The 21,703-nt window shown below is 38.7% G+C and overlaps 1 protein-coding gene across 2 annotated transcripts in view; it reads left to right on the forward strand.

Annotated features, from left to right (window-relative positions):
- The window catches only part of lrch3 (leucine-rich repeats and calponin homology (CH) domain containing 3), a 129,276-nt gene that overhangs the window by 50,788 nt on the left and 56,785 nt on the right, over positions 1 to 21,703 (forward strand). For both annotated transcript variants that reach the window (XM_034165316.1, XM_034165317.1), the window contains exons 11-13: positions 4,018 to 4,063; positions 4,136 to 4,258; positions 5,685 to 5,729. In XM_034165316.1, coding sequence (XP_034021207.1) covers positions 4,018 to 4,063; positions 4,136 to 4,258; positions 5,685 to 5,729 — 214 coding nt within the window. The remainder of the gene's footprint in view (positions 1 to 4,017; positions 4,064 to 4,135; positions 4,259 to 5,684; positions 5,730 to 21,703) is intronic.

Here is a 21,703-nt window from a genome sequence, read left to right on the forward strand (position 1 = left end):
GATACAATACCGCAATATCTGAAACATCTTTCTGTTGCAGGTGGTTTGATATCTAAAACAGGTTTTTTGTTAGATGCAGGTTTCTGTTACAGATGGTTTGATATCTGAGACAGCTTTCTGTTTGAAACCGGTTTCTGTTGCAGATGGTTTGATATCTAAAACAGGTTTTTTGTTTGAAACAGGTTTCTGTTACAGATGGTTTGACATCTGAGACAGCTTTCTGTTTGAAACAGGTTTCTGTTGCAGATGGTTTGATATCTGAAACAGGTTTCTGTTGCAGGTGGTTTGATATCTAAAACAGGTTTTTTGTTTGAAGCAGGTTTCTGTTACAGATGGTTTGATATCTGAAACAGGTTTTACTTTGAAACAGGTTTCTGTTGCAGATGGTTTGATATGTGAAACAGCTTTCTGTTACAGATGGTTTGATATCTGAAACAGGTTTTTGTTTGAAACAGGTTCCTGTTGCAGATTCTTTGACATCTGAAACAGGTTTCTGTTGCAGATGGTTTGATATCTGAAACAGGTTTTTGTTGCAGATGGTTTGACATCTGAACCAGGTTTTTGTTTGAAACAGGTTTCTGTTGCAGATGGTTTGATATCTGAAACAGGTTTCTGTTGCAAATGGTTTGATATCTGAAACAGGTTTTTGTTTGAAACATGTTTCTGTTGCAGATAGTTTGATATCTGAAACAGGTTTCTGTTGCAGATGGTTTGACATCTGAAACAGGTTTTGTTTGAAACAGGTTTCTGTTAAAGATGGTTTGATATCTGAAACAGGTTTTTGTTTGAAACAGGTTTCTGTTAAAGATGGTTTGATATCTGAAACAGGTTTTTGTTTGAAACAGGTTTCTGTTGCAGATGGTTTGATATCTGAAACAGGTTTCTGTTGCAGATGGTTTGATATCTGAAACAGGTTTTTGTTTGAAATAGGTTTCTGTTGCAGATGGTTTGATATCTGAAACAGGTTTTTGTTTGAAACAGGTTTCTGTTACAGATGGTTTGATATCTGAAACAGGTTTTTCTTTGAAACAGGTTTCTGTTAGAGATGGTTTGATATCTGAAACAGGTTTTTGTTTGAAATAGGTTTCTGTTGCAGATGGTTTAATATCTGAAACCGGTTTCTGTTGCAGATGGTTTGATATCTAAAACAGGTTTTTTGTTTGAAACAGGTTTCTGTTACAGATGGTTTGACATCTGAGACAGCTTTCTGTTTGAAACAGGTTTCTTTTGCAGATGGTTTGATATCTGAAACAGGTTTCTGTTGCAGATGGTTTGATATCTGAAACAGGTTTCTGTTGCAGATGGTTTGATATCTGAAACAGGTTATTGTTTGAAACAGGTTTCTGTTGCAGATGGTTTGATATCTGAAACAGGTTTTTGTTTGAAACAGGTTTCTGTTGCAGATGGTTTGATATTTGAAACAGGATTCTGTTGCAGATGGTTTGATATTTGAAACAGGATTCTGTTGCAGAAGGTTTAATATCTGAAACAGTTTTTTTGTTACAGATGTTTATCTGAAACAGGTTTTTGTGTGAAACAGGTTTTTGTTGCAGATGGTTTATCTGAAACAGGTTTCTGTTGCAAATGGTTTGATATCTGAAACAGGTTTCTGTTGCACATGGTTTGATATCTGAAACAGGTTTTTGTTGCAGATGGTTTGACATCTGAAACAGGTTTTTGTTTGAAACAGGTTTCTGTTAAAGATGGCTTGATATCTGAAACAGGTTTTTGTTTGAAACAGGTTTCTGTTAAAGATGGTTTGATATCTGAAACAGGTTTTTGTTTGAAACAGGTTTCTGTTGCAGATGGTTTGATATCTGAAACAGGTTTTTGTTTGAAACATGTTTCTGTTGCAGATGGTTTGATATCTGAAACAGGTTTCTGTTGCAGATGGTTTGACATCTGAAACAGGTTTTTCTTTGAAACAGGTTTCTGTTGCAGATGGTTTGATATCTGAAACAGGTTATTGTTTGAAACAGGTTTCTATTGCAGATGGTTTGATATCTGAAACAGGTTTCTGTTGCAGATGGTTTGACATCTGAACCAGGTTTTTGTTTGAAACAGGTTTCTGTTGCAGATGGTTTGATATTTGAAACAGGATTCTGTTGCAGAAGGTTTGATATCTGAAACAGTTTTTTTGTTACAGATGGTTTATCTGAAACAGGTTTTTGTGTGAAACAGGTTTCTGTTGCAGATGGTTTATCTGAAACAGGTTTCTGTTGCAACTGGTTTGATATCTGAAACAGGTTTTTGTTTGAAACATGTTTCTGTTGTAGATGGTTTGATATCTGAAACAGGTTTCTGTTGTAGATGGTTTGATATCTGAAACAGGTTTCTGTTGCAGATGGTTTGACATCTGAAACAGGTTTTTGTTTGAAACAGGTTTCTGTTGCAGATCGTTTTATATCTGAAACAAGTTTTTGTTTGAAACAGGTTTCTGTTACAGATGGTTTAATATCTGAAACAGGTTTTTCTTTGAAACAGGTTTCTGTTAGAGATGGTTTGATATCTGAAACAGGTTTTTGTTTGAAATAGGTTTCTGTTGCAGATGGTTTGATATCTGAAACAGGTTTTTGTTTGAAACAGGATTGTGTTCCAGATGGTTCGATATCTGAAACAGGTTTTTCTTTGAAACAGGTTTCTCTTGCAGATGGTTCGATATCTGAAACAGGTTTCTGTTCCAGATGGTTTGATATCTGAAACAGGTTTCTGTTACCAAATACGAGGACTGTTAGACAAGTATCTGACCTTTTTATTTTTTTTAAAACTATATGGATTTGAATCGTGTGATTGCATCAGACAAGCTTGAACCTTCGTGTGCATGCGTGAGTTTTTTCACGCCTCGTCGGATTTTTATTGTTTAGGAATTGCGGAGCGACTGCCGCTTTGTTCCATGAAAAGTTTTTCAGAAAGTCTGCCAGACAGCCAGATGGAAACCATTTGGAAGATTCAGATGGCTTTCCTTGAAGATTCTATCGGTATCACACGGATTAAGGACCATTAAAACTGGATTAAAAACAGCCCACGGCGGCGGAGGGCGCACCGTGCCCCGAGCAGCCATCGACAGGCTGGAACGAGCAGATCACTTCCAAATTTAAGGCTCTGTTGAAGCAGGACGTCGTGTGACGAGCAGAGAAGTTTCAGAAGAGGTAGGGATCAGCACTTTAGCGGCACATTCCACTGTTAAAGGAGATATTGTAATGAAAGACGTGTGGACGGATTCGCGCGTCGGGACACAGCCGCTCATGGCGCGGGACAAACAACACCTCCATGTTGGAAGTCTCACAGGACAAGTTGGAACATGCCCAGCTGTTAAACAATTTCTCGGATACTCACTCGACTGAAAAGCCACCGAAAGCCGTCTGAATCTTACGAATGGTTTCCAACACAGAGGTGTTGGACTCACGCATGCGCACGAAGGTTCAAGCTTGTCTGATGCAAGCGCACATGATTCAAATCCATATGGTTTTTGAAAAAAATAAAAAGGTCGGATACTTTTCTCACAGACCTCATATCTGCAACAATAACAAGGATGCTAACAAGACTGTGAACAGAGGATAGTAAATAATAGTAAAGATATTTAAATAAAAGCCTTCATAAAATGTAAATATAAGTAAACAAAAAGTAGTAGGAAAAAATACTTAAGTAAAAGTATTTTTCCCTTTTGTTGTTGTTTGTGCACCAGTGACACCAGATTAAGTTCTTTGTATGTGAGAAATTCGATTCTGATTCCAATCATTGGAATGCACAGACTTTTGCATAAGTTAGGGTATATGGGGTAAGAGTGTGTGTGTGTGTGTGTGTGTGTGTGTGTGTGTGTGTGTGTGTGTGTGTGTGTGTGTGTGTGTGTGTGTGTGTGTGTGTGTCTGTGGGTGTGGTGTTGGGGGGGCTGTGCACAGTGAGTGACACACGTGTTGAGGTGCGATCATTTGAAGTTGAATAAAGACGTTCCAGTGGTCAGTGTGCACCAGTGCCCTCTGCTGGCTGTTGGCTGATGGTGTATCTGTGTGTCTATAGGAGTGTGGTGGATGGTGTAATGGCGCCCACTAGCTCCCACAGTCAGGTACGTCACTCACGCTGCCTGGTCAAACCTATGCTGTGCAGGCGGCTCGTCATGTTTCCGTTGTGTCCACAGAGAGGCGCTGGCGGCTCAGTGGAGCGGATTAGGCGAGAAGCCCAGCTCGCTGCTTTGAGGTTTGATGAAGAGAGACACAAATCCCACTCTCCACAGAGAGATGCCACCTGCACACACAGCAAGGTAGGACCACGTCCAGTTGATCCGTTTGTCTGTGTTGTGTCATAACTCTGGAGGTATGTTGGGGATCATCCTGTTGGACAACAGTCCCCAACATACGGAGCATCCAGAAAGCATTCACAGCCCTTCACTTTTTCCACATTTTGTAATGTTAGAGCCTTATTCCAAAATGGATGAAATTAATTTTCCCTTCAAGATTCTACTCACAAGACCCCATAATGACAATGTGAAAAAAGGTTGGGTTTTTTTTTTGTGTGTGTGTGATTTTTAGATTTTTGCAAATTTATTAAAAATAAACTAAGAAATCACACATACATAAGTATTCACAGCCTTTACCATGAAGCTCTAAATTGAGCTCTGGTGCCTCTTGTGTCCACTGATCAGCCTTGAGATGTTTCTACAGCTTAATCTGAGTCCACCTGGGGTAAATTCAGTTGATTGGACATGATTTGGAAAGACACACGCCTGTCTACATATAAGGTCCCATAGCTGACAGTCAGAGCACAAACCAAGCATGAAGTCAAAGGAATTGTCTGTAGACCTCAGAAACAGGATTGTCTGGAGGCACAAATCTGGGGAAGGGTACAGAAACATTTCTGCTTTGAAGGTCCCAATGACCACAGTGGCCTCCATCATCTGTAAATGGAAGAAGTTCAGATCCACCAGGATTCTTCCTAGAGCTCTTGACTTCGGACTGGGGCGACGGTTCATCTTTCAGCAGGACAGTGACCCTAAACACACAGCCAAGATATCAAACGAGTGACTTCAGGACAACTCTGGGAATGTCCTTGAGTGGTCCAGCCAGAGTCCAGACCTGAATCTGATTGAACATCTCTGGAGAGATCTGAAAATGTCTGTGCATTGACGCTCCCCATCCAACCTGATGGAGTTTGAGAGGTGCTGCAAAGAGGAATGGACCAAACTGCCCAAAGATAGGTGCACCAAGCTTGTGACATCATATTCAAGAAGACTTGAGGCTGGAATTGCTGCCAAAGGTGCATCAATAAAATATTGAGCAAAGGCTCAATAAGTCCATAAGTGAATACTGATGGACATGTGATTTCGTGTTTTTTATTTTTATTTTTATTTTTTATTTTTTTATGAATTTGCCAAAGTTTCAGTAAAACCTTTTTTCTGTTGTCATTATGAGGTGTTGTGAGTAGAATTTTGACGGGAAAAATGAATTTACACCATTTTTGGAATAAGGCTGTAAAATAAAATTTGGCCAAAGTGAGCACTGTGAATACTTTCAAGATTGACTGTATCTCCAGCCTGGAGCTGAATCCAAGAGCCCTTTAAACCTGAGTGACACCAAAAGGAACCAGTTTCACTGTTTGTGTAGTTGTATCATCTTGATCACTGTTATCTCAGGAAGATGTGATGAATGTCTTAAAAATGCAGAATTCTGATCCTGGCTATTGTTTTTCAGCACACACCAGGTCCGAGTCCCGTCAAATCCAGTCCAGATCGTGAGGTGAGTCCTTTTCTTGCTTTCTCAACCACACACTGAGACATTCTGTTGGAACTTATCCCCAGAAGCTTTAAGTGGTGACTGGGAATAACGTAACACCCAAGGAAAGTGTGTCTCAGTTTCCATAAAATGCTGCAACTCTGAACAGAAGCTGGACACCTCAGACTCGAGGTGTGATCATTTGACTTCAGAGTAAAAAACATCTGTGTAATAACACAGAAATCACATCATCAGTATAACAACAAACGGAAGAAATGTCAGTCTAATAACACGGACGTCACATCATCAGTGTAACAACAAATGGAAGAAACGTCAGTGTAATAACACGGACATCACATCATCAGTGTAACAACAAACGGAAGAAACGTCAGTGTAATAACACGGACATCACATCATCAGTGTAACAACAAACGGAAGAAACGTCAGTGTAATAACACGGACATCACATCATCAGTGGAACAACAAACGGAAGAAACGTCAGTGTAATAACACGGACATCACATCATCAGTGGAACAACAAACGGAAGAAACGTCAGTGTAATAACACGGACATCACATCATCAGTGGAACAACAAACGGAAGAAACGTCAGTGTAATAACACGGACATCACATCAACAGTGGAACAACAAACGGAAGAAACGTCAGTGTAATAACACGGACATCACATCATCAGTGGAACAACAAACGGAAGAAACGTCAGTGTAATAACACGGACATCACATCATCAGTGGAACAACAAACGGAAGAAACGTCAGTGTAATAACACGGACATCACATCATCAGTGGAACAACAAACGGAAGAAACGTCAGTGTAATAACACGGACATCCCATCATCAGTGGAACAACAAACGGAAGAAACGTCAGTGTAATAACACGGACATCCCATCATCAGTGGAACAACAAACGGAAGAAACGTCAGTGTAATAACACGGACATCCCATCATCAGTGGAACAACAAACGGAAGAAACGTCAGTGTAATAACACGGACATCCCATCATCAGTGGAACAACAAACGGAAGAAACGTCAGTGTAATAACACGGACATCCCATCATCAGTGGAACAACAAACGGAAGAAACGTCAGTGTAATAACACGGACATCCCATCATCAGTGGAACAACAAACGGAAGAAACGTCAGTGTAATAACACTGACATCCCATCATCAGTGGAACAACAAACGGAAGAAACGTCAGTGTAATAACACGGACATCCCATCATCAGTGGAACAACAAACGGAAGAAACGTCAGTGTAATAACACGGACATCCCATCATCAGTGGAACAACAAACGGAAGAAACGTCAGTGTAATAACACGGACATCACATCATCAGTGGAACAACAAACATCAGTGTAATAACACGGACATCACATCAGCAGTACGTGGTGTGTCCATAAAGTATCGTACCTTTTTATTTTTTTTTTAAACTATATGGATTTCATTCATATGTTTTTACGTCAGACATGCTTGAACCCTCGTGCGCATGCGTGAGTTTTTCCACGCCTGTCGGTGACGTCATTCGCCTGTGAGCACGCCTTGTGGAAGGAGTCGTCCCGCCCCCTCGTTGGATTTTCATTGTCTGGAAATGGCGGAATGAAAAGGACTTTTTTTTCCATCAGAATTTTTTCAGAAGCTGTTAGAGACTGGCACCTGGAAACCATTCGAAAAATGTATCTGGCTTTCGGTAAAAATTTTACAGGCTTCACAGAGAATAAGGACTGTTAATACAGCTTTAAGGACCCCTTTAAGGACGGTCGGTGCGCCGCGCTCCGAGCTGCGACGTCGCGGCACAAACCACTGGATCATTTCTAAGATGATGGCTCTGTGGATACGAGACCATCGTGTGCTCTTTCTCTGGTTATCACAAGAGCTGGACATCAGCCATTTTCCGGCAGATTTCACTTTTAACAAGAGATTTTGTCATGGAAAGCCGCGCGGAGGCTTCGCGTGTCACGACCGATTCGCTGATGAAGCGAGACAAAGGAACACCTCCATTTCGGAGTGTTAGAGGACAAATTGGGACATGCCTATCTCGGCTTTCAGTGCTTACCAGTCAAGTGAGTATAAGAGAACTTGTGGAGAGCTGGACACCGACAGGCGTGGAAAAACTCACGCATGCGCACAAGGGTTCAAGCATGTCTGACGTAAAAACATATGAATGAAATCCATATAGTTTTTGAAAAAAATAAAAAGGACTGTTACATTATGGACAGACCTCGTATACAGTGAGGAAAATAAGTATTTGAACACCCTGCGATTTTGCAAGTTCTCCCACTTACATGACATAACAAACATCACTGTAATAACACGGACATAACAGACAGTGTAATAACAAACATCACTGTAATAACACGGACATAACAGACAGTGTAATAACAAACATCACTGTAATAACAGGGACATGACAAACATCAGTGTGATAACATGGACATCACATCATCTGTATAACAACAAACAGAACAAACATCACTGTAATAACAAACATCAGTGTGATAACACGGACATCACATCAGTATAACAACAAACAGAACAAACATCAGTGTGATAACACAGACATCACTAATAACACGGACTAACAGACATCAGTGTAATAAACATCACTGTAATAACACGGACATAACAGATCACTGTAATAACACGGACATGACAAACAGTGTAATAACACGGACATCACATCAGTATTACAACAAACAGAACAGTGTAATAACACGGACATAACAGACATCACTGTAATAACATGGACATGACAAACAGTGTAATAACAGACAGTGTAATAACACAGACATCACATCAGTATTACAACAAACAGAACAAACATCAGTGTGATAACACAGATATAACAGACATCCTGTAATAACAAACATCACTGTAATAACACGGACATAACAGACATCACTGTAATAACACAGACATGACAAACAGTGTAATAACAAACATCACTGTAATAACACGGGCATGACAAACTGTAATAACACTGTAATAACACGGACATGACAGTGTAATAACAAACATCACTGTAATAACACGGACATGACAGACAGTGTAATAACAAACATCACTGTAATAACACGGACATGACAGACAGTGTAATAACAAACATCACCGTAATAACACGGACATGACAGTGTAATAACAAACATCACCGTAATAACACGGACATGACAGTGTAATAACAAACATCACCGTAATAACACGGACATGACAGTGTAATAACAAACATCACCGTAATAACACGGACATGACAGTGTAATAACAAACATCACCGTAATAACACGGACATGACAGACAGTGTAATAACAAACATCACCGTAATAACACGGACATGACAGACAGTGTAATAACAAACATCACCGTAATAACACGGACATGACAGACAGTGTAATAACAAACATCACCGTAATAACACGGACATGACAGACAGTGTAATAACAAACATCACCGTAATAACACGGACATGACAGACAGTGTAATAACAAACATCACCGTAATAACACGGACATCACATCAGTATTACAACAAACAGAACAAACGTCAGTGTAATAACACGGACATCACATCAGTATTACAACAAACAGAACAAACGTCAGTGTAATAACACGGACATCACATCAGTATTACAACAAACAGAACAAACGTCAGTGTAATAACACGGACATCACATCAGTATTACAACAAACAGAACAAACGTCAGTGTAATAACACGGACATCACATCAGTATTACAACAAACAGAACAAACGTCAGTGTAATAACACGGACATAACAAACATCAGTGTAATAACACGGACATAACAAACATCAGTGTAATAACACGGACATGACAAACAGTGTAATAACAAACATCAGTGTAATAACACGGACATGACAAACAGTGTAATAACAAACATCAGTGTAATAACACGGACATGACAAACAGTGTAATAACAAACATCAGTGTAATAACACGGACATGACAAACAGTGTAATAACAAACATCAGTGTAATAACACGGACATGACAAACAGTGTAATAACAGACATCAGTGTAATAACACGGACATAACAGACATCAGTGTAATAACACAGACATCAGAGTAATAACACGGACATAACAGACATCACTGTAATAACACGGACATAACAGACATCACTGTAATAACACAGACCTCAGTGTAATAACACAGACATGACAAACAGTGTAATAACAGACATCAGTGTCATAAAACGGACATGACAAACAGTGTAATAACAGACATCAGTGTCATAAAACGGACATGACAAACAGTGTAATAACAGACATCAGTGTCATAACACGGACATGACAAACAGTGTAATAACAGACATCAGTGTCATAACACGGACATGACAAACAGTGTAATAACAGACATCAGTGTCATAACACGGACATGACAAACAGTGTAATAACAGACATCAGTGTCATAACACGGACATGACAAACAGTGTAATAACAGACATCAGTGTCATAACACGGACATGACAAACAGTGTAATAACAGACATCAGTGTCATAACACGGACATGACAAACAGTGTAATAACAGACATCAGTGTCATAACACGGACATCACATCAGTATAACGACAAACAGTGTAATAACAGACATCAGTGTAATAACACGGACATAACAGACATCACTAATAACACGGACTAACAGACATCAGTGTAATAAACATCACTGTAATAACACGGACATCACATCAGTATTACAACAAACAGAACAAACATCAGTGTGATAACACAGATATAACAGACATCACTGTAATAACACGGACATGACAAACAGTGTAATAACAAACATCACCGTAATAACACGGACATGACAAACAGTGTAATAACAAACATCACCGTAATAACACGGACATGACAAACAGTGTAATAACAAACATCACCGTAATAACACGGACATCACATCATCAGTATAACAAGAAACAGAACAAACATCCGTGTAATAACACGGACATCACATCATCAGTATAACAACAAACAGAACAAACATCAGTGTGATAACACGGACATCACATCATCAGTATAACAACAAACAGAACAAACATCAGTGTAATAACACGGACATGACAAACAGTGTAATAACAGACATCAGTGTAATAACACGGACATGACAAACAGTGTAATAACAGACATCAGTGTAATAACACGGACATGACAAACAGTGTAATAACAGGGACATGACAAACAGTGTAATAACAAACATCAGTGTAATAACATGGACATAACAGACATTACTGTAATAACAAACATCACTGTAATAACACGGACATAACAGACATTACTGTAATAACAAACATCACTGTAATAACACGGACATAACAGACATCACTGTAATAACAGACATCATTGTAATAATACAGATATGACAGTGTAATAACACAGACATGACAAACAGTGTAATAACAGACATCAGTGTCATAAAACGGACATGACAAACAGTGTAATAACAGACATCAGTGTCATAAAACGGACATGACAAACAGTGTAATAACAGACATCAGTGTAATAACACGGACATGACAAACAGTGTAATAACAGACATCAGTGTAATAACACGGACATGACAAACAGTGTAATAACAGACATCAGTGTAATAACACGGACATGACAGTGTAATAACAGACATCAGTGTAATAACACGGACATGACAAACAGTGTAATAACAGACATCAGTGTAATAACACGGACATGACAAACAGTGTAATAACAGACATCAGTGTAATAACACGGACATGACAAACAGTGTAATAACAGACATCAGTGTAATAACACGGACATGACAAACAGTGTAATAACACGGACATAAACATCAGTGTAATAACACGGACATGACAAACAGTGTAATAACAGACATCAGTGTAATAACACGGACATAAACATCAGTGTAATAACACGGACATGACAAACAGTGTAATAACAGACATCAGTGTAATAACACGGACATGACAAACAGTGTAATAACAGACATCAGTGTAATAACACGGACATGACAAACAGTGTAATAACAGACATCAGTGTAATAACACGGACATAAACATCACTGTAGTAACACGGACATAAACATCACTGTAATAACACGGACATAACAGACATCACTGTAATAACACGGACATAAACATCACTGTAATAATACGGACATAACAGACATCAGTGTAATAACACGGACATAAACATCACTGTAATAACACGGACATAACAGACATCAGTGTAATAATACGGACATAACAGACATCAGTGTAATAACACGGACATAAACATCACTGTAATAATACGGACATAACAGACATCAGTGTAATAACACGGACATAAACATCACTGTAATAATACGGACATAACAGACATCAGTGTGATAACACGGACATAAACATCACTGTAATAATACGGACATAACAGACATCAGTGTGATAACACGGACATAAACATCACTGTAATAATACGGACATAACAGACATCAGTGTGATAACACGGACATAAACATCACTGTAATAATACGGACATAACAGACATCAGTGTGATAACACGGACATAAACATCACTGTAATAATACGGACATAACAGACATCAGTGTGATAACACGGACATAAACATCACTGTAATAATACGGACATAACAGACATCAGTGTGATAACACGGACATAAACATCACTGTAATAATACGGACATAACAGACATCAGTGTGATAACACGGACATAAACATCACTGTAATAATACGGACATAACAGACATCAGTGTGATAACACGGACATAAACATCACTGTAATAACACGGACATAACAGACATCAGTGTAATAACACGGACATAAACATCACTGTAATAATACGGACATAACAGACATCAGTGTGATAACACGGACATAAACATCACTGTAATAATACGGACATAACAGACATCAGTGTGATAACACGGACATAAACATCACTGTAATAATACGGACATAACAGACATCAGTGTGATAACACGGACATAAACATCACTATAATAATACGGACATAACAGACATCAGTGTGATAACACGGACATAAACATCACTGTAATAATACGGACATAACAGACATCAGTGTGATAACACGGACATAAACATCACTGTAATAATACGGACATAACAGACATCAGTGTGATAACACGGACATAAACATCACTGTAATAATACGGACATAACAGACATCAGTGTGATAACACGGACATAAACATCACTGTAATAATACGGACATAACAGACATCAGTGTGATAACACGGACATCACATCATCAGTATAACAACAAACAGAACAAACATCAGTGTGATAACACGGACATCACATCATCAGTATAACAACAAACAGAACAAACATCAGTGTGATAACACGGACATCACATCATCAGTATAACAACAAACAGAACAAACATCACTGTGATAACACGGACATCACATCATCAGTATAACAACAAACAGAACAAACATCACTGTGATAACACGGACATCACATCATCAGTATAACAACAAACAGAACAAACATCACTGTGATAACACGGACATCACATCATCAGTATAACAACAAACAGAACAAACATCACTGTGATAACACGGACATCACATCATCAGTATAACAACAAACAGAACAAACATCACTGTGATAACACGGACATCACATCATCAGTATAACAACAAACAGAACAAACATCACTGTGATAACACGGACATCACATCATCAGTATAACAACAAACAGAACAAACATCACTGTGATAACACGGACATCACATCATCAGTATAACAACAAACAGAACAAACATCACTGTGATAACACGGACATCACATCATCAGTATAACAACAAACAGAACAAACATCACTGTGATAACACGGACATCACATCATCAGTATAACAACAAACAGAACAAACATCACTGTGATAACACGGACATCACATCATCAGTATAACAACAAACAGAACAAACATCACTGTGATAACACGGACATCACATCATCAGTATAACAACAAACAGAACAAACATCACTGTGATAACACGGACATCACATCATCAGTATAACAACAAACAGAACAAACATCACTGTGATAACACGGACATCACATCATCAGTATAACAACAAACAGAACAAACATCACTGTGATAACACGGACATCACATCATCAGTATAACAACAAACAGAACAAACATCACTGTAATAACAAACATCAGTGTGATAACACGGACATCACATCATCAGTATAACAACAAACAGAACAAACATCAGTGTGATAACACGGACATCACATCATCAGTATAACAACAAACAGAACAAACATCAGTGTGATAACACGGACATCACATCATCAGTATAACAACAAACAGAACAAACATCAGTGTGATAACACGGACATAACAGACATCACTGTAACAACACGGACATGACAAACAGTGTAATAACAGACAGTGTAGTAACACGGACATCACATCAGTATTACAACAAACAGAACAAACAGTGTAATAACACGGACATCACATCAGTATTACAACAAACAGAACAAACAGTGTAATAACACGGACATCACATCAGTATTACAACAAACAGAACAAACGTCAGTGTAATAACACGGACATCACATCAGTATTACAACAAACAGAACAAACGTCAGTGTAATAACACGGACATCACATCAGTATTACAACAAACAGAACAAACGTCAGTGTAATAACACGGACATCACATCAGTATTACAACAAACAGAACAAACGTCAGTGTAATAACACGGACATCACATCAGTATTACAACAAACAGAACAAACGTCAGTGTAATAACACGGACATGACAGACATCACTGTAATAACAAACATCACTGTAATAACACGGACATGACAAACAGTGTAATAACAAACATCACTGTAATAACACGGACATGACAAACAGTGTAATAACAGACATCAGTGTAATAACACGGACATGACAAACAGTGTAATAACAGACATCAGTATAATAACATGGACCTGACAAACAGTGTAATAACAGACAGTGTAATAACATGGACCTGACAAACAGTGTAATAACAGACATCAGTGTAATAACATGGACATCACATCATCAGTATAACAAGAAACAGAACAAACATCCGTGTAATAACACGGACATAACAAACATCACTGTAATAATACGGACATAACAGACAGTGTAATAACAAACATCAGTATAATAACAGGGACATAACAGACATCACTATAATAACAAACATCAGTGTAGTAACACGGACATCACATCATCAGTATCAATCAATCAATCAATTTTTTTATATAGCGCCAAATCACAACAAACAGTTGCCCCAAGGCGCTTTATATTGTAAGGCAAGGCCAAACGTAAAACCCCAACGGTCAAAACGACCCCCTGTGAGCAAGCACTTGGCTACAGTGGGAAGGAAAAACTCCCTTTTAACAGGAAGAAACCTCCAGCAGAACCAGGCTCAGGGAGGGGCAGTCTTCTGCTGGGACTGGTTGGGGCTGAGGGAGAGAACCAGGAAAAAGACATGCTGTGGAGGGGAGCAGAGATCGATCACTAATGATTAAATGCAGAGTGGTGCATACAGAGCAAAAAGAGAAAGAAACAGTGCATCATGGGAACCCCCCAGCAGTCTACGTCTATAGCAGCATAACTAAGGGATGGTTCAGGGTCACCTGATCCAGCCCTAACTATAAGCTTTAGCAAAAAGGAAAGTTTTAAGCCTAATCTTAAAAGTAGAGAGGGTGTCTGTCTCCCTGATCTGAATTGGGAGCTGGTTCCACAGGAGAGGAGCCTGAAAGCTGAACGCTCTGCCTCCCATTCTTCTCTTACAAACCCTAGGAACTACAAGTAAGCCTGCAGTCTGAGAGCGAAGCGCTCTATTGGGGTGATATGGTACTACGAGGTCCCTAAGATAAGATGGGACCTGATTATTCAAAACCTTATAAGTAAGAAGAATAATTTTAATTTCTATTCTAGAATTAACAGGAAGCCAATGAAGAGAGGCCAATATGGGTGAGATATGCTCTCTCCTTCTAGTCCCCGTCAGTACTCTAGCTGCAGCATTTTGAATTAACTGAAGGCTTTTTAGGGAACTTTTAGGACAACCTGATAATAATGAATTACAATAGTCCAGCCTAGAGGAAATAAATGCATGAATTAGTTTTTCAGCATCACTCTGAGACAAGACCTTTCTGATTTTAGAGATATTGCGTAAATGCAAAAAAGCAGTCCTACATATTTGTTTAATATGCGCTTTGAATGACATATCCTGATCAAAAATGACTCCAAGATTTCTCACAGTATTACTAGAGGTCAGGGTAATGCCATCCAGAGTAAGGATCTGGTTAGACACCATGTTTCTAAGATTTGTGGGGCCAAGTACAAGAACTTCAGTTTTATCTGAGTTTAAAAGCAGGAAATTAGAGGTCATCCATGTCCTTATGTCTGTAAGACAATCCTGCAGTTTAACTAATTGGTGTGTGTCCTCTGGCTTCATGGATAGATAAAGCTGGGTATCATCTGCGTAACAATGAAAATTTAAGCAATGCTGTCTAATAATACTGCCTAAGGGAAACATGTATAAAGTGAATAAAAAAGGTCCTAGCACAGAACCTTGTGGAACTCCATAATTAACTTTAGTCTGTGTAAAGTATAACAACAGAACAAACATCACTGTAATAACAAACATCAGTGTGATAACACGGACATCACATCATCAGTATAACAACAAACAGAACAAACAGTGTGATAACACGGACATCACATCATCAGTATAACAACAAACAGAACAAACATCAGTGTGATAACATGGAAATAACAGACATCGCTATAATAACGCGGTCAGAAGACATCAGTGTAATAACAAACATTGGTGTAATAACATGTACATCACATCATCAGCATAAGAACAAACATTAGTGTGATAACACGGACATGACAAACATCAGTGTGATCACACGGACATGACAAACATCAGTGTAATAACAAACATCACTGTAATAACACAGACTAACAGACATCAGTGTAATAAACATCACTGTAATAACACGGACATAACAGACATCACTGTAATAACAAACATCACTGTAATAACACGGACATGACAAACAGTGTAATAACAAACATCACTGTAATAACACGGACATGACAAACAGTGTAATAACAAACGTCAGTGTAATAACACGGACATGACAAACAGTGTAATAACAAACATCACTGTAATAACACGGACATGACAGTGTCATAACAGACATCAGTGTAATAACACGGACATCACATCAGTATTACAGCAAACAGAACAAACGTCAGTGTAATAACGATCATCACTGTAATAACACGGACGTAACGAATATCGTCAGTGTCATAACACAGACATAACAATCATCAATATAATAATACAGACATAACAATCATCAGTATAGTATACGGACATAACAAGCGTAAACATGATACATAAACACAACATAAACATGAGTATAAAAATACAGACATAACAAACACCAGTCTAATAAAACAGACGTAACAAACATTGTCAGTGTAATAACACGGACATCACATCATCAGTGGAACAACAAACGGAAGAAACGTCAGTGTAATAACACGGACATCACATCATCAGTGGAACAACAAACGGAAGAAACGTCAGTGTAATAACACGGACATCACATCATCAGTGGAACAACAAACGGAAGAAACGTCAGTGTAATAACACGGACATCACATCATCAGTTCAACAACAAACGGAAGAAACGTCAGTGTAATAACACGGACATCACATCATCAGTGGAACAACAAACGGAAGAAACGTCAGTGTAATAACACGGACATCCCATCATCAGTGTAACAACAAACGGAAGAAACGTCAGTGTAATAACACGGACATCCCATCATCAGTGTAACAACAAACGGAAGAAACGTCAGTGTAATAACACGGACATCCCATCATCAGTGTAACAACAAACGGAAGAAACGTCAGTGTAATAACACGGACATCCCATCATCAGTGGAACAACAAACGGAAGAAACGTCAGTGTAATAACACGGACATCACATCATCAGTGGAACAACAAACGGAAGAAACGTCAGTGTAATAACACGGACATCACATCATCAGTGGAACAGCAAACGGAAGAAACGTCAGTGTAATAACATGGACATCACATCATCAGTGGAACAACAAACATCAGTGTAATAACACGGACATCACATCAGCAGTATGTGGTGTGTCCATAAAGTATCGTACCTTTTTATTTTTTTTTAAACTATATGGATTTCATTCATATGTTTTTACGTCAGACATGCTTGAACCCTCGTGCGCATGCGTGAGTTTTTCCACGCCTGTCGGTGACGTCATTCGCCTGTGAGCACGCCTTGTGGAAGGAGTCGTCCCGCCCCCTCGTTGGATTTTCATTGTCTGGAAATGGCGGAATGAAAAGGACTTTTTTTTCCATCAGAATTTTTTCAGAAGCTGTTAGAGACTGGCACCTGGAAACCATTCGAAAAATGTATCTGGCTTTCGGTAAAAATTTTACAGGCTTCACAGAGAATAAGGACTGTTAATACAGCTTTAAGGACCCCTTTAAGGACGGTCGGTGCGCCGCGCTCCGAGCTGCGACGTCGCGGCACAAACCACTGGATCATTTCTAAGATGATGGCTCTGTGGATACGAGACCATCGTGTGCTCTTTCTCTGGTTATCACAAGAGCTGGACATCAGCCATTTTCCGGCAGATTTCACTTTTAACAAGAGATTTTGTCATGGAAAGCCGCGCGGAGGCTTCGCGTGTCACGACCGATTCGCTGATGAAGCGAGACAAAGGAACACCTCCATTTCGGAGTGTTAGAGGACAAATTGGGACATGCCTATCTCGGCTTTCAGTGCTTACCAGTCAAGTGAGTATAAGAGAACTTGTGGAGAGCTGGACACCGACAGGCGTGGAAAAACTCACGCATGCGCACGAGGGTTCAAGCATGTCTGACGTAAAAACATATGAATGAAATCCATATAGTTTTTGAAAAAAATAAAAAGGACTGTTACATTATGGACAGACCTCGTATACAGTGAGGAAAATAAGTATTTGAACACCCTGCGATTTTGCAAGTTCTCCCACTTACATGACATAACAAACATCACTGTAATAACACGGACATAACAGACAGTGTAATAACAAACATCACTGTAATAACACGGACATAACAGACAGTGTAATAACAAACATCACTGTAATAACAGGGACATGACAAACATCAGTGTGATAACATGGACATCACATCATCTGTATAACAACAAACAGAACAAACATCACTGTAATAACAAACATCAGTGTGATAACACGGACATCACATCAGTATAACAACAAACAGAACAAACATCAGTGTGATAACACAGACATCACTAATAACACGGACTAACAGACATCAGTGTAATAAACATCACTGTAATAACACGGACATAACAGATCACTGTAATAACACGGACATGACAAACAGTGTAATAACACGGACATCACATCAGTATTACAACAAACAGAACAGTGTAATAACACGGACATAACAGACATCACTGTAATAACACGGACATGACAAACAGTGTAATAACAGACAGTGTAATAACACAGACATCACATCAGTATTACAACAAACAGAACAAACATCAGTGTGATAACACAGATATAACAGACATCCTGTAATAACAAACATCACTGTAATAACACGGACATAACAGGCATCACTGTAATAACACAGACATGACAAACAGTGTAATAACAAACATCACTGTAATAACACGGGCATGACAAACTGTAATAACACTGTAATAACACGGACATGACAGTGTAATAACAAACATCACTGTAATAACACGGACATGACAGACAGTGTAATAACAAACATCACCGTAATAACACGGACATGACAGACAGTGTAATAACAAACATCACCGTAATAACACGGACATGACAGACAGTGTAATAACAAACATCACCGTAATAACACGGACATGACAGACAGTGTAATAACAAACATCACCGTAATAACACGGACATGACAGACAGTGTAAAAACAAACATCACCGTAATAACACGGACATGACAGACAGTGTAATAACAAACATCACCGTAATAACACGGACATGACAGACAGTGTAATAACAAACATCACCGTAATAACACGGACATGACAGACAGTGTAATAACAAACATCACCGTAATAACACGGACATGACAGACAGTGTAATAACAAACATCACCGTAATAACACGGACATGACAGACAGTGTAATAACAAACATCACCGTAATAACACGGACATGACAGACAGTGTAATAACAAACATCACCGTAATAACACGGACATGACAGACAGTGTAATAACAAACATCACCGTAATAACACGGACATGACAGACAGTGTAATAACAAACATCACCGTAATAACACGGACATGACAGACAGTGTAATAACAAACATCACCGTAATAACACGGACATGACAGACAGTGTAATAACAAACATCACCGTAATAACACGGACATGACAGACAGTGTAATAACAAACATCACCGTAATAACACGGACATGACAGACAGTGTAATAACAAACATCACCGTAATAACACGGACATGACAGACAGTGTAATAACAAACATCACCGTAATAACACGGACATGACAGACAGTGTAATAACAAACATCACCGTAATAACACGGACATGACAGACAGTGTAATAACAAACATCACCGTAATAACACGGACATGACAGACAGTGTAATAACAAACATCACCGTAATAACACGGACATGACAGACAGTGTAATAACAAACATCACCGTAATAACACGGACATCACATCAGTATTACAACAAACAGAACAAACGTCAGTGTAATAACACGGACATCACATCAGTATTACAACAAACAGAACAAACGTCAGTGTAATAACACGGACATCACATCAGTATTACAACAAACAGAACAAACGTCAGTGTAATAACACGGACATCACATCAGTATTACAACAAACAGAACAAACGTCAGTGTAATAACACGGACATCACATCAGTATTACAACAAACAGAACAAACGTCAGTGTAATAACACGGACATCACATCAGTATTACAACAAACAGAACAAACGTCAGTGTAATAACACGGACATCACATCAGTATTACAACAAACAGAACAAACGTCAGTGTAATAACACGGACATCACATCAGTATTACAACAAACAGAACAAACGTCAGTGTAATAACACGGACATCACATCAGTATTACAACAAACAGAACAAACGTCAGTGTAATAACACGGACATCACATCAGTATTACAACAAACAGAACAAACGTCAGTGTAATAACACGGACATCACATCAGTATTACAACAAACAGAACAAACGTCAGTGTAATAACACGGACATCACATCAGTATTACAACAAACAGAACAAACGTCAGTGTAATAACACGGACATAACATCAGTATTACAACAAACAGAACAAACGTCAGTGTAATAACACGGACATCACATCAGTATTACAACAAACAGAACAAACGTCAGTGTAATAACACGGACATAACAGACATCAGTGTAATAACACGGACATGACAAACAGTGTAATAACAAACATCAGTGTAATAACACGGACATGACAAACAGTGTAATAACAAACATCAGTGTAATAACACGGACATCACATCATCAGTATAACAACAAACAGAACAAACATCAGTGTGATAACACGGACATAACAGACATCACTGTAACAACACGGACATGACAAACAGTGTAATAACAGACAGTGTAGTAACACGGACATCACATCAGTATTACAACAAACAGAACAAACAGTGTAGTAACACGGACATCACATCAGTATTACAACAAACAGAACAAACAGTGTAATAACACGGACATCACATCAGTATTACAACAAACAGAACAAACAGTGTAATAACACGGACATCACATCAGTATTACAACAAACAGAACAAACAGTGTAATAACACGGACATCAC

Source organism: Thalassophryne amazonica, unplaced genomic scaffold, assembly GCF_902500255.1.
Source record: "Thalassophryne amazonica unplaced genomic scaffold, fThaAma1.1, whole genome shotgun sequence".
Taxonomy (NCBI): Eukaryota; Metazoa; Chordata; class Actinopteri; order Batrachoidiformes; family Batrachoididae; genus Thalassophryne; species Thalassophryne amazonica.